The sequence below is a fragment of the Morone saxatilis genome, unplaced genomic scaffold, assembly GCF_004916995.1.
Source record: "Morone saxatilis isolate NCDOM2014 unplaced genomic scaffold, NCSU_SB_2.0 Contig15, whole genome shotgun sequence".
In the NCBI taxonomy this organism is placed as follows: domain Eukaryota; kingdom Metazoa; phylum Chordata; class Actinopteri; family Moronidae; genus Morone; species Morone saxatilis.
Window position 1 is genome coordinate 26,139,109 of NW_023339707.1, and position 17,564 is coordinate 26,156,672.

The 17,564-nt window shown below is 39.2% G+C and overlaps 1 protein-coding gene and 1 long non-coding RNA gene across 2 annotated transcripts in view; one reads left to right on the top strand and one right to left on the bottom strand.

Moving 5' to 3' along the window:
* Nucleotides 1–6: 6 nt before the first annotated feature.
* LOC118324495 lies at nt 7–2,659 on the top strand. The gene is made up of 2 exons (XR_004796560.1): nt 7–138; nt 1,564–2,659. It is a non-coding gene; the product is annotated as an uncharacterized LOC118324495 (long non-coding RNA).
* Nucleotides 2,660–6,523: 3,864 nt separating this feature from the next.
* slc6a8 (solute carrier family 6 member 8) overlaps nt 6,524–17,564 on the bottom strand; it is a 24,951-nt gene continuing 13,910 nt past the window's right edge. The window contains 6 exon segments of the mRNA XM_035656862.1: nt 6,524–14,129; nt 14,707–14,877; nt 15,492–15,592; nt 16,092–16,194; nt 16,372–16,509; nt 16,973–17,085. Of these exon segments, the coding sequence (XP_035512755.1) occupies nt 13,995–14,129; nt 14,707–14,877; nt 15,492–15,592; nt 16,092–16,194; nt 16,372–16,509; nt 16,973–17,085 (761 nt within the window). The 3' untranslated portion in view covers nt 6,524–13,994.

Below are 17,564 nucleotides of genomic sequence, written 5' to 3' on the forward strand. Positions count from 1 at the left end.
TGTGTGTGTGTGTGTGTTCCCGCTCTGTGTCCTGCAGCTCTGCAGAAGTCCGACAGTGACGTTCGTGCGATGAAGAAACAGGCAGAGAATCTGACGGTGGAGTACGACAGACTGCTGGAGGAGCACAGCAAACTGCTGGTAACAGACACACACACACACACACACACAGATACAGATACAGACGGACAGACAGACAGACCCTCTGTAATACCTGTAATAAAGCAGCTCTACATGAACTGAAGCAGCCTTATAGAATAATGTCTCTGCATTTATCTGAGATCTACTCTCCAAACTGCTGAGTGTTAATAACACACTGGGTCCCAACATGAGGGTCAGCACCCACACGAGGGGTCGCCAAAGCTTAACGAGGCCTTCTTGACTTTGAGGGGTGAAAGAAAACGTCGCCCATCAGACGGGGGGCTCTGTGAGCTGGTTCTGTGATGGATCGGGTTCCATGTTGACAGAATAAACACGTTCTTTAGACCGACTGATGCTGAGCTTTCCTCTGATCCTCTCTCACCTTGTTTACGTCCTTTATTTGTCAGTCGAGATGCTCAGTGATTATCAGCTGATAAATGAATGCTTGATGATGATAATTAATAATTAATGTTCTAATAAAAGAAAAAGTAGTTTGTGAAGTTTTTGGATGAAAATGAACATTTGAAGAGTCGGATCTGTTGATGTGTGCTGATGGATATTAAACCATCCTTCGTTGCCTTGCTCACCCTCTAGTGTGGATAAACTGCAGGTTACATTAATGTTAAATTATCGTTACTCGTACAACCATGAGAAGCAGGTAATTGTCATATCGTGCGTCCCTAAAACTCGAGATGTCCTCCGCTGTGACTGACCACACAGAACGTGGTTCCCGCCGCTGCCCGTCTGTCGGGTCGAGCTGTTGTCGTGTAGTCTGAAATGTGATCAGCAGATTAGCGACTGTCCGCTGGTTAGCCGCCGTAACAACTGCTGTTAGAAGTCCCAGACGATCGGTAGGAGAGCAAAGTTTATTGTAGTGAACTAAAAGTAAACGAGGTGTGAAATGGAAAGAAAATGAGACTTAAACACTAAGTGAAATGATAATGAGTACTTATACAGGAAATGTCTTTAGTTTTTGTCCGTGAGGTCAAATTTGTCAACAAGAGGAGGTGATGGTTGATCTGTTCATTGAGACTGAGTCAATATGTTTGTACTGTAACATCTGCTCTGACAAATAACTGAACTAACTGAATATCTCCAAACAAAAACTGAATTCACTTTATCAGCTCCCGGCTAAACCACAAATGAGTAAAGAGGTGGAGCTGAATGAAGCCTGGTTACTGAAACCACCTGTCACTCAAAGCGGCCACGCCCCTAATTATTCATAACTTTAATCCTTAATATAATTTGAGTTATCTCTAGAGACCAAAAGGCTGTACACGTGTTTATTTCTGCTGTAAAGAGATTTAAATATGAGGCCTTATGGAGACTGACTGCTGGAGCCTCTAGTGGCCGTTAGAGGTTATCAATAATATATATGTGTTAATAATATATGTGTGTGTTTCCCGCCCTGTTCTCTGTCTGCAGGCCACCAGCGACAAGAAATCCGACTAAGAATGACGAAGACTGTTTCCAGCTCATCCCCATCTTCTTCATCTTTTTCATCTTCCCCGTCCCGCTTGGCGACGGCGATGTCACTTCCTTTCTTTCAGATAAGCCGACCTCACCGGGCTGCGATTGGTTCGTTTCATGTGGTTTAAAAATGTCCGACCGTCGGAGCTTCATCGGGATGAAACTGTCAACTGAGGAGGTTTCTGTTCTCTGATCTGATCATTCTCCGTTTACTGAACCCGGACCTCCGTCCTGGTTCCTGCAGCAACAGATTCATTCCAGAATCAGAGGTCCAATGTCCTTTAAGACTCCCGCACATTATTGCACATTGTGGATTCTGATCGGTTTAAAACGTCTCGGCTTTGTTTGAAGAATCATCTTGTTAAATTTGAGGTTATAAATGTGTCTAAAACTGACTGTGTTGTATTTTGAAATAAAACCAATGATGGATGAATGTGAACCGATCGGTTCCGTTGAGAACCTGCAGTGCGATTGATTGGCACTGCACAGGTCACTCTGTACGAGCAAAACAAAAGCTGTTCATGTTGTTTACACTCAAATATTCGCACACATACAGGAAAATAAAGACCTTTGTGTCTTTAATAAACTGAAGCATGTCCACGTTTGTGTCAAATATCTTCTTTTCTCCTTGTTTTGGTGGCGATTTCTGCTCCGGTTCTTCAGTTAAAAGCTTTCTTTAAAGGGTTAATGTGTCTCATTGTTTTGTGACTTGGAGACTGAGATTCCCTCTCTGGTGAAAACTTCTGCTGTGTCCAACCTGCTTCAAACCATCGCAAACTGTCGTCATATTAAGTTGTTTTAGATCAGTTGCAGAACGAGGAGGGGTCGCACCAGCTGGTCTTTACTAATCCTGGTCCTAACGGAGTCAGTCTTTCTTAAGATCAGTCTGTAGTGCAACCGACCCTGGATGTTTTTTCGAGGTTTGAGCATCTGTTGTTTCCTAGAGAGTAAAAATCTCCGTCTGAAAGCGTCTCAGTTCACTGTTGTTGTCGGGTGGAAGCCATGAGTGTGAACCTGCAGCTGTGGATTAAAATGTGATTGAATGCGTTTATCTGTTGTTGTTTTTCTTGAAGTGGAGATTCTGAGTCATTTGTACCAAACTCAAGTCAGATTTTGGTATAAATTAGATTGAATTAATGTAAACATGTTTTAAAAAAGGCACAGATGAAATAGTTTGTGAGGCAAACAGTAATAAAACATTAACGTTCACATGATGACTTCTTATTTACTCATCATGCTGTTGTCTCTGAGGCCTTCCAGAGGCACTGAAACTTCACTCTGGGAAATTTGATCGCCTAACTTTTGGATTTCGTCCTGATTAAAGTCGACACCAGCCCCTACGGCTCCAGCTCTGTGATCACCTTGTAGTTCTTTGATTAATTAAATTCAATGTTTTCTTTGGAAGCTGCAGCACTAAAACACTCAAACTGTCCTTCAGGCCGATCAGTTGCCACAGGTCCAGAAAGGAGTGGAAAGTTCCTTGGATAAAAACGTTCTTCCTTTACGTCACTCTCTGCTTAGGTGTCTGGAGTATTTCTGAGTGATGTAGAAGTTACACAATATTTGGTATAATGAAGTAATAATTCTGGTCGGAAAGCTCAAATGAAAAAAAAGTTCTCACTTTAAATAACAAGGTTTTCTTTTAATTAAGGAAAACCCTTAAAGTCTGTGTGTGCTACTGTACTGGTTAGACTGGTATATGTGAATTATTGGAATTGAAATAATTTGTCCATTTAAAGGGCTTAAATTGTATTATTACAAAAGAGAGGCTGACAGTCAGTATTCCTAACTGACTACTGTTTAGTTTTATTATCCATGAATCTGTCAGTTTGTTGGTCCATTAGATGGTGAAAAATGATCACGGAAACATCCTTTAAAGAAGACGCTAAATCAGAATTTGGACATTTCTTAAACTCATTGGAGAAAAGCATCCACACACTAAAATCTGTGCAAAAATTCTAAGCTTTTCCTTTTTTGCCTTGATGAATGTATTTGACTGAAAGCTTTCTATGTGTGTTATTCCACAGCCATTTTTACCCTTTGTAGCACCCCCTAGTGGTCGAATTGAATGAAACTGTATATCCTGTGAGCTTTGTGATGATCGGCCCAATGGTTGCTAACTTATGTCTGTTTATGTGCTGAGCCAAGCCCCCTCTGAGGCTCATTGGTCAATATCTTTAATACTGAATCAGATATTGATAAGCCGTATGCAACTATTGATCAGTTCCGTTCAAGCAGGCAGACCGACTGTTAAGGAGGAGATGGCAAAAATGTCTAAAAAATTATTCTTTAAAAATAGAAAAATGTACATATAAATGTTTACATCCAACAACAACCAACTGGACCTGATATAAGATTGTTTAGGCAGTGACGAAAGTTCAATCAAATATTTAATTGGTTTTAAATGTATCAGAAGTTCTGTGTGTATTTCTCAAACTGCTGAACTTAACTTTTCTACACTACATTTATCTGACAACTTCAGTTACTTTTAAGCATTAAACCACAGCTGAAACAATATGGCAAAGATTAAATATCAGCTCATGTATCAGTAGTTTTACTGCAGTAAAGGATCTCAATACTTCCTCCAGACTGCACATTACACACATCCGTCCGTCCATCTGCCTGTCTTGTGTCTAAACATAGCGTCCCACCTTCGCCTCCTCTCGGTCTTAATAAGGCAGCTGTCGGTCTAAACGGCCGTTTGGCATTAGAAACCGGTTTGAGCCGCACTGCCGAGCCTCTAGATCAGCTTTCACAGCCGACCCAAGCGCCTTGTGTCTAAAACTGCTGACAGGAGAACATCTCGGGCCAGGAACTTTTTTTAAGCCTCTAGTATTTCTGTCTTCTGCTTCCTGGAAGTTCAGACCGGTTGCAGAAAGCTGCCAGACTAGCTGGAGTAGAAAAAAGACTAAGAAAATCAGCAGTTTGGGTCCAAAGTTCCCCAACCGTAACTCTAGAACCAGGGAACATCAGATCCTGGGAACATATGAGTGAGTTTTTTGAGGCGTCCTGGTATCGACATACTCACATTAAGGCAAAAATACAATTTAAAATCTTCTAAAAAGTTTCATCACATTTGCCCCCTGGATCTTCCAGTTACTGCCCCCTCGGTGCAACCGCTGTTTGCTGTAGATGTTTTAAGACAGGAGCCTCAAACTGCCAGCCATCCAGCCCCCTCCCTCCGTCCCACGACATAATGTCAAAAATATAATATAATTTGGCCTACAAGATGATTCTTCTTTTTTTTATGTATTTTTTTTTTATAGTAGTTTTATTTAAATGTTTGCACAAAATAGGTCAAACAAGTTCCAAGGTGCCTGCAGGTGTTTGAAAATGATTAATATGAAGAGAGCAAGTTTCATTCGTTGTGTCTTTGAGATCAACAAATATATAAAATTATGATATAAAAATGTATAGAAACTGCTGCTGTATGATCTTAGTAAGCACTTTCTTCTTGTACTTGCAGTGGCCCTCAAGCCAATTTGAGTTTGAGACTCCTGTTTTAAGAGATTTAGCTTTGAACATTCACACTGTATGTGAGGCCGGATCCTGTCTGAGCTCCCGTTCAGTCTTTCAGCTCATAATGCAAACTGACTCTTTCGCTTTCAGTTACCTGAAATGTTCCTTTGTTTAGCTGAGCTCCAGTTAAGTTTACTCAAAATAAAGTTAAAGTGAGCTCACTTTATCTTTGTTGGACCCAATGAAACCAGGCTTTTCATTTTCTACAGGACCTTAAGTTTTCTCCTCAAGCTTAATTTCATTTTAGCTGAGGTTTTTGCATTCACTGCACTGAAATAAATTTTACAGCCATAAACCTGCAGTTTCCATGGAGACTGTGTGTTTGCTTATGATACCTGGTGTGAAGACAACTTGTCTGATTCACAAGATGTAGAACAAATAACTTACTTATAACTCAATAAATAACTTTTATCTTATCTGGGTTTTTTTTATTTCTTTTATTTATTATATTTATTTGTGAGTCCTGATTTTTGTCCTTTATCGTTAATATTTATTATGTTTGAGTTGTTTGTTGTTTTTATGTCTTTTACTGCAAACCAAATCTACCAACAGTACAAACCGAGTAACCTAACCTAATGGCTCTAAAAGTTATAATTTATTGCTTTAACAGGAATTATTCCAGACTAAATGTACTCTTTATTTAATTAAATAGATTAAGATGGAGTCCGAGGTAGCTTTAGTTTTTGTTCTTACTTTGGTGGCTGAGGTCTTTTGTGCAACGCTTTAACTAACCAAATAAGTAGAAAACCTTTAATACTTAAGTGAACATCTTTGGGAAACTTTAAGGAAATGACTTTTACTTTTACTAGAACTTTTACTTAAACGTACTACAGAGTTTAAACATCAAGGAAAAGATTGGATATTTCTATATAGTTGTTATTAATGTCAGCCACCAGGTCCAATTTCCATTGAAATCAATGAAACGAGGAGGTAGAAACAGCTTTTGTCCACAGGAGCCGCCAAAATGCGCACAAAATCAAAGCTCCTTGTAGGAACTTTAAATACTAAAACCATACCATTACTATCCAAGTAAATAAATCCCCTCCCTTCAGACTTCCCCCAAAAACACATTTTAATGGATGTAGATTTTTTTCTTCTTATTCTTTTTTTTTGTGAATTATCGATTGCTGTTGGGAATTTCAAGAAATATAACAAAAAATGTTTTTGAAATTCACAACCTATCCAAACTTTAAGAGGAGGAGGAAAAGCAGTTGATTGAAATGTTTTTTTTTAGGCTACATACAGACTGCATGCACTCTGCAGTGTTAAAAATCTTAACTAGTTTTAGTAAAGATACAAATACAACTTTGCCTAAAACTCCTAAAAACTTTAATTTAATTTGCATGATTGATGGAAAATTCAGAAAACAACCCATTAACCACAGAGACAGATCAGCTGTTTGTCATGACGTTAGTTTTATTGCCGTTGGTTTAGTTGGTGGTGGATGAGCACAGTGATCACAGTGACTTACAGCATGGAGAACCTGGCAGTCAATGAAACACAGGTGACATCATCAGGACACAAAGTTAACTCTTTCATCATCGAGTTTTTGGCTGGTGAATCGTTAACATCGAGCCCCGAGTGTCGTTACTACCGTTAAAACAGCTATTAAGCTACTTATCACCTAATCGATTGTCTAATCTACAGTTATGGATGGAAGACTGTGGTTTACAGGAAGTCACACAGAGACACATAGTTACAATAAAATGGCCGACGCTGGGATGAATGAGGTCGCCATGTATCTCAGTTTGGGCTGGAAACAGACGGGACTGAACTTTAAAACCGACTCGAAAAAATCTTTTTTTCAGCACCAAAGTCAGAGAAGATATGAAGTCAATTATTTGTGTTTCTGGAAACTCATACAGCCTGGACAGGAAATAGATGAAATGATAAAAATAAAAACTCTCTACAGAATCTCTTTATGAGATATTAGTTGTTGAAAATTTGGAATAGATTCATCTAGTTTTATATTTTCAGTTATGTGAAATGGTTTTTACTTCCAGACTTAAGCGTCTTTTTTCTAATTTTTAAGTTTTAACTCAGAGAAGAAATGCCATTTCTGACTGTGGACTACACATGTTTGCAGATGATACTGTACTTTATATTAGATATTATATTGTACTGAAAACATTTTCTACGTACATTTGCAAAAAAATGTTTCAGCTGTTTATCTTGTTGCTGTTTTTTGGGCTCTCTAATAGAAGGATGACTCTGATTGGACGATTGTTTTTCCAACTGAGTAACCACCCGTCAATGAGCACAACATCAGACGATTCACTCTATGAATCACTGAAAAAATAGAGGTCAACTAAAAAAAAAGTTTATGAGATGCTTGTGAGAGTTTTTGTTTTATCATCACCTAATTTTTCATCCACTTATTTCAACACAAACCTCGGCTCTGTATGTTTTAGCGTGCATGGTTTCCAGCCCAAACATGATGGGGTTTCCCACTGGAGGAGAGCGCCCCCTGCTGGTTCCACTGCTGCCACACCTGACCTCTCTTCAGCTTCCCAAAAAATCTGAAGGTAAGAAAGTTTTTTTTTATATGATGAAAGACTTTGATTCTTTTTCAGGAGCACCAGTGACCAATAAAACCAACCTATTGTGTCAAGAAAAGGAAATAATTTTTCTCATGATCACAAGAAACCAAAAAAAACAAACGATCCCTTTAAGCTTCTGTACTTTTTGGAGGTTAAAAAATACTTTGGCAATGGTTTTGGCTATAAAAATCATTGACATTATATTTAAAAAAATAATAATCTACAGTAAAATAAAATAAACTTCAAAACGGCCAAACTTAAAAAAAGCAGTTGTGAGTGAAAACCACTCTGTGCTGGTCTGAGAACAGCAGGAGGTTTTGGAGAATCAGACTTCAGATGGTTTTTGGGAAAGAGGCGCTCTCTGCTGAAGGAAACCGTCCGACGGTGAAGTTTGTTGGACAGAATTGAGATCAGATTCTTACAGTTTTACCTGCAGACTGAACAATGTGAATTGTTCATTAAATGTAATTTCCAGTTTACAGTTCTGAATCAAAGATTCTGTCACAACAAGAGGTTTTTGTTTTTTTTTTGGCCGAAGAGCACAAAGACAGAATGACATGAAACAACATCAGATTTTGGTAATGTACATTTTCATTTTTTCAAGTTGTTTTTTCATATTTTCTTTTGCCTTCAATGGCTGTAGATTTGTACTTTTTTCACCCTCTGACCCTCCCAGGCTCCCGTCCACAGATGAGACGTTTAAAAAAACAATGATACGACTTTGCTTTAAAAAATAAACAATTCTACGTTTCTAATGTCCGTTTGTTTGTTATAAAATACTGCCTCAGGTTAGTTTTATTAGTGAAATAAGAGTTATTAGTGGCACTTGAGTCACATGTGACCTCTACAACAACATTCTATCTCTAATCTCACTAGTTTTGATAAACAGTAGTAATAATCTCTGCATGCCAACACTTTAAATCTGCTCGTTTGAGAGTCTCCAGACCAGCCAATCAGCATCAGCTCCACTGCAGAGCTGCAACTAATCAATGTGGGGGGGGTCCTTGACATGGGGGAACCAATTAACTATCTTTAGGTTAATTTTCAAAATTTCAAAGACAGAAAAGAGTTACATTTTTATAATAAAGGACGTTAGGTGCAATCGATCATATAGTACTGTAAAAGTGTAACTTTACTCATTCAGTTTGGGTTTAATTACGTTTAACAACTGCGGCTGACGTGAGGCGTCAGATTTATCTGATTTTTTAGAAAGGTTTTCAGGATCACAACTTGTATGTCGACAACGTCAGAAACCGTCCTGTGATGTTGAAATATTTTGGAGCTTTTGGCTGGTCTGGTGCTTCTTGGTGAGCGCTGATGGTTTTGGCTGGAAACCTGGATTCATGTTGAAACCAGAGAGTTTGGTTTTTTGGTCGGTTTTCATCCTCACATTTTTTTCTTTAATTACTCGAATTCCGTTTTTATTTTGCCGCTTTTAAAATAAACATTATAAAGAGACAGAATGGCTGACTGGATTGACTGGCTACTCCTTGATAGTGTCTGGAAGCTCCCACTGGCTGCTGGGATATGTAGTTCTTTCCTTCTGCTGTAGTGTCTGTCCAGGTGGACAGACTCACCTTATTGAGGTAGCTGTTCTACTGCATACTGTTCAGATGGTAGTGAGCGGTTTATTCTCCACTTAACTTCTCAGACAGAGGGCTCCCGGTTAGCTCAGTTGGTAGAGCTGGCGACCCATGTACGGAGTTGCTGCAGCGGCCCGGGTTCATCCCCTCTCTCTCTGCCCCTCTTTCTATCTTCAGCTGTCACTATACAATAAAGGCAATAAAAGGCCAAAAAATTAAAATAAAAAACTTTCAGACAGAGCAGCCATCATCACACACTCATTATTTAAAATGGCAGTCGGCAGTTATTCAGTCCTAAAATGTTTTTAGCTTCACTTTTAAACATATCCATACATACATACCCATCTGCCTGAATGTAGAATATGTGGAAATTAATTCACTATCATATTTTTGTTTCTGCTTTGAAATAATATTGAGTGTCTGAGCCGTGGGGGGGTCTGAAGGAAAAACTGATATTCAATAAATCACACAGAGAGAAAAAAAATCTAAAATCTTCTAAAGCTAAAACTCGTCAATATTCAGCACTTTGAAAATTAGAAATCAAAAGAGTAAAGAGAAAAGATTCCCTTTCGTAGTGTGTTCAGAGTCACACGAAGCCTCGACAGCCTTAACATCACTGCATCGCAGCAAATCCGCCAAAATAAAAGCCCCACCCCTCGCTGCTTGTTCACATTAGCCGTTCAAACACCACTTAAAGGCCTCGCAGCACCAACGCATGTCAGTACATTTTAAATTCATTATCATTATCGATATAGAGCCACAAAAACTTTACTCTCTCACACAAATCCATTACAGTTTTGGTTTTAATTTGTAGAATTTTGCCAGTTTCTTATTGTCAGATTTTCAGTTTGTTATATTTTCATTGGTGTTGAAGAACCTTTAAAGCTGCAACACTAAACAGGCTGGGGAGGGAAATATTTCCAGAAACACTTCCCATAATCCCCCCTGCTGGCAGCCGCTGATGAGACGTTTGCATTAAAAGCTAAAAGAAGTTTGTTTCGAAAGTCTGAATGAGAAGTGAGGTAGCCTGAAGCTCGAGGTGGTAGCTTCATGCGGCGCGTTGCTCGTGTTTGACGGCAAAATGTGAACAATCAGCCAGAAATCATCATCACATTTACATACTGCATCAAATATAGATAACACACATATTCAATATATATATCTTTCATACTGTATGTATCAGCAAAATAAAAGCCTCCACAAAATAAATCTCTGATTCATTTTACAATATGTAAAACAAAACACGATTTCTAACACGAGTCTTTTTAAAAGTGCTAGCAACATTATTGTACAACAATGTGCAAATGTATGTAGTTTTAGTATATTTTACATTCTAATCATTGTTTCCCCGTGATAGGTGGATGGTGAGTGGTTGCTAGGAGACAGAGTTGTAGACATGCCCCACAGAACGCTGACTTGTGGGATATTAAACAGAGAGCCCTACACAGGACGTCCTGTAGGGCTCTGGGTTTGGCTAGTCAACCGTACGGGCTCTAGAGTTAAGACAACGACGTAAGGCAACGCTTGGCAACAAGCTGAGTCCTCCGGCTCTCATCTCTCCACCGACTCATCTGACTGCCGCTAAAAATACGAATTCACTCTTAAAGTAATTTCAATGCTTTCTTAAAATCAGTCAGGCTGCTAACAAATCTGGTGCCTGCACACTAACAGCGACTGTAGAGCCTTAACGTTCGATTTGGCCAGAGAGCAAAAAGAATCATAATATAAATATTATATATATTATAATATATTTAAATTTAATTTTTTTGTGAAGTAAAAATCCTCCTTAAATATGTTTGATCTCTAATTATGAAATCATTTTTCATAATTTGACGGACACTTTGCGCAGGAAGTCAATTAAGGGAACTTGGGATCCATCTTATAATACCATACAATAATGTTTGCTTTTGACCCACCTTCAAGTTTTAGTTTTTGCCCACCAAGGAAAACGTAAAGTTAACCTTAAAAAGATCCAGTAACCCAGTGAAGCTCTGTTGGTGCTTCTGGACTAAGGTGTGAGGCGTGAGGCCCAACCAATACTGGATTTTTCAGGCTGATTTCAATATCTAGATTTGAGAGTTTAGATTAAAATAAATCTTTAAAATGATTTATTGCATTTCAGTATCAGGGTTACCGATGCGTTTCTTTGTACTTCACACAAATTGGTCTATAAATGGATCCACCTGTAGGTCCAAGTTTTAGGGTCAGTTATTCAGTGTAAGATTAGTTTCATTAAGATAGCCTCCTTAATCTGTAATTATCATTATTATTATTATTATTATTGTTCAACCTAGGAAACCAGTTATTATTGTTTTACTGTCCAGTTGACCCAATCTACATCAGCATTAGCTAGCTAATTAGTTTTACTAACATTAGATGTAACTAGCTAGCTAATTATTAATAGCCAACTAGCTTGCTAACGATTGATGTAGATTAGCTAGCATTTTGCTAACATTAGCTAACTTAAGATGTGACTATATATATGTCTCTTTTATCTTTTAACCATCTTCTGAATGTGTCTGTTCAGGAGGAAATTGACCGAGGCTAGCTCAACTATTATTGGATGACAGAGCAAAAAGGGGCGGGACTTAGAAAGGGTCAGCTGTAATTCAGTTTCTGGATAAAATTTCTGGCACAAAATATTCAGGCCTAAAACTGAGAACGTGAACGTGATTAAACCAATCAGCATTGACCATCGTTTGAGGAGAGCGCGATGTTCGGAGGGAGGACTTCAGCGTTAATGGGACCGATGAGACGAGGCAGAGAAGAAGAAGAAGAGTGAACGGGTTGATATTGGCAGCCTGGAGCCCTGGTCTGGGATCAGCCCTGCAGGGCGAGTATATCGCTCCGTTTGGCACTTCAAGTCGACCTGGGGACACAGAACGAAGCCCAACCTTTGACCTGATTCTAACACAGACCTGAACCTCCTCACAAGGAGGTCAGATAGAGAACATGGAGGGGTTAAAGGTCAGATCCAGTGTGTTTTCAGCTTTTAATTTGATCTTTTCCCTTTTTTGTAGAGTGGTTTCGAGTTCAGTTTAATTCTGAACTTTGTCAAATCGGGCCTTGATTTCACAGACTGAAACTACCCAGTCAGCTGGATGCAATATGGTTGTGATTAATATAGAAGTATTTATTCACTATGAATGGACAAAAACAGAAGAACAACGACTGAATTCCCACTGGAACTTTCCTTCTAACATCACATCTATTGCTGCCTGAGTGAATCAAGCCTCGGTGTGACTGTCGAAAACAGATCGGAGGTCAGTGGGTCGAAGAACCACATGCTGCTCAGGAGTCTGGACTGTTCTAGGATCAGTAGTAGGAGCTGGTGATTCACAGTAACGAGGACAGAAACGAGCTGTGCTGATATGTCGAAACATCCGGTTTCTGTTTGATACCGACTACAGGTTTTACACTTCAGATCAATAACAATCCAAGTGTCACATAAAGTGCTCACAAACAAGCTGAAAAGACAAGAGTCAAAGCTTGTTCAACTTGAGACCAAAGCAGAACCGGGAGAGCCTGACGATACGTTCAGAGGTCAGTTCGGCCTCCTGGCAGCATGCATTCGTTGACCGCTGGTTGTTCTATAGCACAAACTTTTTTTACACTTCAGTCCTGGGGCCAAACTCTTAAGTTGGTCACGTGGTGATACAGAACAGAACTCGGACACCCTCTCAAGTGTCTTGATGACTAAACTGAAGTTACTAATTCCAGGAACTGAACCCTGGGACGCCACCTTGCTTCTTTTCTTACATTTGACCAAAGGACTGAAGAAGTAGAAGACCATCTTTGGCTATTTTTAAACCCTGTTTAAGCAAATGACCTCTGGTAATTTTCTGGGGGGTCAGTCTGTCTGTCTACAACTCTGTCTTAATAAACAGCCATTACACACACACAGCCCATTAAAGTGTCTTAAAGTTTACATTTTTACCTACAGGTTTAAACTCTGAGCTCAAATATCACAAAATTGCAGCTAAAAGAAAAAGCTTGAGCAGCAAGCGACAGTCCCAGTGCTGTATGATGATGAGATAATCACAGGCAGTGCGTGCGTAATGGCGGTCTATCGGGTCTGTGTATGTTTGCGTGTCCAATTCGCCCACCACAAGACAAGATTGCATTGATACCCTTCGTCCAAGTTGGAGGAAGCTTGACGTCCAGCAGCGTCTTTGTTTTTGAACACAGTGAGACTCCATCAGGAAGAACATCTCTCCAGCTTTCTTCCGCCCCTCCAGGGTTTGACTAGTGTGAAAAATTTCTGCATTTCATCCTTTAAATAGTCAAGGAGAATTCATATTTACATTTTCTTTATGAGAACCAGAGGAATCGAAGCCCTTTGCGGTTAAAGAACTCTGCTGGTTTTAATCACAAATTTTTGTCAGAATCTGGAAAAAAAGGAAGCATTTTGTTGTTGCCATAATTATAAAACCACTCCTGGAGGGGCTGCCTCACTATCTGATTCCTTCAGTCCTTTGCAGATGTGAAAAATCTTCGTAGCTTTGGTCTGCCTGGTGGCGTTCGGAGGAGCTGAGGAGATCAGTGGATGCACGGTTAATCCGAGGAGACAAACAATGGATGGATCTGAGGAAGCTGGCTGATTGATCATTTCTAGAGTCCGTTCTGAGGTCTGGTACCGGGTGGAGGTAAATATGAAGGTTGGGTGTGTGGTGGTGAGGTGTCGGCCATCTTGTCATAGGTGGGACGGGTGGAGATGAAGATGCTGTGATCAGTGGAGTCCCGCCTACATGACGCTCTCAAAGATGATGACCTTGTTGTCGTCAGTGCCAGGGGACAGCGAGGTTAGGGACTTGATGTCAGGGGCCATGTACTCCAGGTGATGGACCCCCCACACTGGATTGGTCAGGTGGGCCCAGCGCTGTAACACATAACAGGAAACATTAAAAGACCTACAGATGAGATCCACCTGCCTTCATTAAAGCTGCCCTGTGGCTAAACGTTGAGCTACACGTCATCAAACTACTGGGTGTGAATCTTTCAGTATCTCACGATTCAATTTTGATTGTTAGATCACAATTTGATTCAAAATTGTCACAATTCATAGCTTATCCCTAACTGCTGCTAAAATAAATAAATAAATTTAAGTAATTTCCCCCCGGGGATTATTAAAGTATTTCTGATTCTGATTCTGAATACCATATTTAGAAAGTCTTTTAAAGTCACCTTTTGTTTGCATTCATTCATTGGTTAGACCACATTATTAAAGTTATATATTGTTGTGGCTCAAACACTGTGGCCGGTTGTCTTCCTCAGTCCATTATCATCACTGAGAAATGTTTCACCTATATCCTAAATAAATAATAATAATAATAATAAAGTGTTTTCCTCATTTACTTGTATGTGTACATAAGAAGTTTGTAAAATGTTGTGTAGCTTATTTTTAAAACGTTAGTGTTAAGTTTCACTGTCTATGTCCACTGTTGGTGATCGCTGACCTCTTTGAAGGTTCCCTTGGCTCTGAAGAGTTTGTACAGAAGGCTGACGGGGATGCAGAGCATGGAGGACAGAGCCATACACCAGCCGATCACCTCGCCCCACCATGGGTACACGTACACGTTGTTGTAGGTCAGCGGTTTGTAGTTCACCAGGTGGAACAGGAAGATTCCCTGCAGAGGAGTAAAAAGGAGGCCAACGTCATGGAAAATGTCTTCAACAGGACTAAAACACCACAACTGGCTCTTTTCAACACGTCTCCACTCCGAGTTTAGTTAATGAATAATATTGCGTCTACACTTCTTAGTATTAATTACTCATTGTATTAATGTTGTGATTTTTTGGCAACTTATTATGAAAGTTTCCCCACTAATGCAGCTTTCTTTGAATCACCTGTGGGAGTGGGGTGACTCAGAAAATCTTCATTGTACCTTTCTTCAAAGCATTCATGCTCTGTGTACATTTGATATATTACTACTATGTTGTTAAACTGTAATTACGTTTGTTGAAGCTATATGACTTGTTAGGACTTGGGAGTGCAAAGACTTAAGACTTATTTGGAACTTGTAAACAATTACTTACCTCCAGCAGAATGTAAATGTATCAAATTAAGTGGTTATAATGTTGTAATTCTTTCTGAATTTCTCATTAAAGATTGTGTTTGTTGAATGTTTCTTGTGGAAGCTAGCGTTGTATGCTAATTACTGAGACAATGTGATGGACAGGGAAGAGTTCAGAAAGCTGTGGTGTGTCTGAGGGTTTCAGGACTGGTGTTGTTCAGTCTTACCATGCAGACACATGGAGTTATAAAGGACCAGCACCACTTCATCCAGGGGAATGGCCGGTAGCCAATCATACGAGCTACATCATCCATGAAGCGGTCAGCACCTGAGTCATCAATCATAAACAAATAGATGAAAATGCTGCAGCAACTTGAATGAATCCCTGACATATTTTAACTTCTACTGACGTGTATGTTCTGAAAAACACTGACATGCAAACTACTAGATTTTAACTATTGTATCATTTACTATGACTTACTATACTATTACATTTTGACATATTACATTATGACATACTTTCCTATGGCATATGTTCCTGTCATGTACAATACTTTGGCATACTGTACTATAACATACTTTGCTAAGATAAATTTATACTATGACACACTCTATTGTGTCAAAAACTTTGTACTATGAGACAATATACTAAAACAGACTGAACTGTGACCTTCTCTACTGTAACATCATGTAACAAAAGTATTCACACACCTATTCTGAGATCAGACGCTTCACTGATACACTTCACTATGTCACAGCATGCAAATACCTCACTGTGAAACACTACACTGTGTGTGTGTGTGTGTGTGTGTGTGTGTGTGGCTTACCGTAGACCCAGGCAACTACTATGCATTCCCAGAATGCTTGCCACAACAGAGTCATTCCACTGGCCGAATAGTAGTCAAACAATTGGAAGACGTACATCCCTCCCTGCAGAGACAGAGACAGCTCAGTGTTTGACTTCCTGCAGCACAAAGTCAGTTTAACACTAAACTGATCAGCTGACCTTTATTGTTTTCTCTTCTCTTAAGTTCAGTCAGAAGTTCCATCTCAGAGAGGACAGTTTTTAAAACAGTGTGAATTTTACATTTACAGTGTTGAGCTGACCTGTGTCACCATGGAGAGGTCAATAATGAAGCACAGTAAACAGCATATTGCCACCGCGATCTCCCTTTTGTAGCGATGGTGGTTATTTCCAGGAAACAGATCCAGAATTCCAGTCACAAAACCCTCGACCCCGACAAACTTGAGACACACAGAGAGACAGACAGTTAGTCTATCTTCACAAAACAAAGACTGGATATTCAATACAGATAGATCAGATATAACTTTATTGATGTCCTGGGTGGAAGCTCCTGTTAATGTAAAGTAGTTGTAGTGTACTTTAGATGATTTAAGTCATTATATACATGAGATTATGAACATTAATATATCAGCAAACAGCTGTTCTGTATATACGGACAGAGTCACATGGTGTCTCTCTCCACCAACAGAGACGGTTTTGGTGAGTTTTATTCTGTTTCTATTACGATGTTACGATGATCTGTGAGGTAAAATGAGTGTTTTAACTATGGAGTCTGGTGGAGAGTGTTTCTATCTCTGTAGTGAGTCTCTTATATAACCTTAAAGCCAATGTCAGGCTGCCAGGAAGGAAGCAGCGAACGTAATATTACTATATATTATGTGTTGTGTTCTATGTGTTGGTCACCTGACTGTCCAGTCCCAGCAGCAGCAGCATGAAGAAGAAGAGTGCCGCCCAGAGAGGAGCCACCGGCATCAAACTGACCGCCATTGGATATGCAATAAAGGCCAGACCTGGACCTGAAACACACACATACACAATGCTTACTATACAACTACAACACTGCATTTTAGAAACTCCAGTCAACAAAAGGTAACTTTTCTAACTTTTTCTCTTATTTGCAGTTTTAGAAGTTTTAATGACGTAATCGTTTTTAAACAAAGATTGAAAGAATTAATACAGAGGTGATTTTGTTGAGGTCAATGTTTCACAGTAAAACATCGGGAAAAGTCAGAAAAAAATAAACAACTTTAAAACCTATATATTAGTTTTTTCTTTTAAATGTCTTGTGAAAACTCAACAGTTGATTTATTTAACTGCATTAAGAAGATATTAAATATACAATCTGTGATACAAATGTATCTGGTTAAAAATGTCCTTTAAAGCTTCACTGTAATATAATATTAATAGGTTTGTTTTCATTAGTGTTTAATCACCTGAAAATAAGAATTGTTGTGTTTTTGTTACCTTAGAATGAGCTTTTTTTTATCTAGAAGCA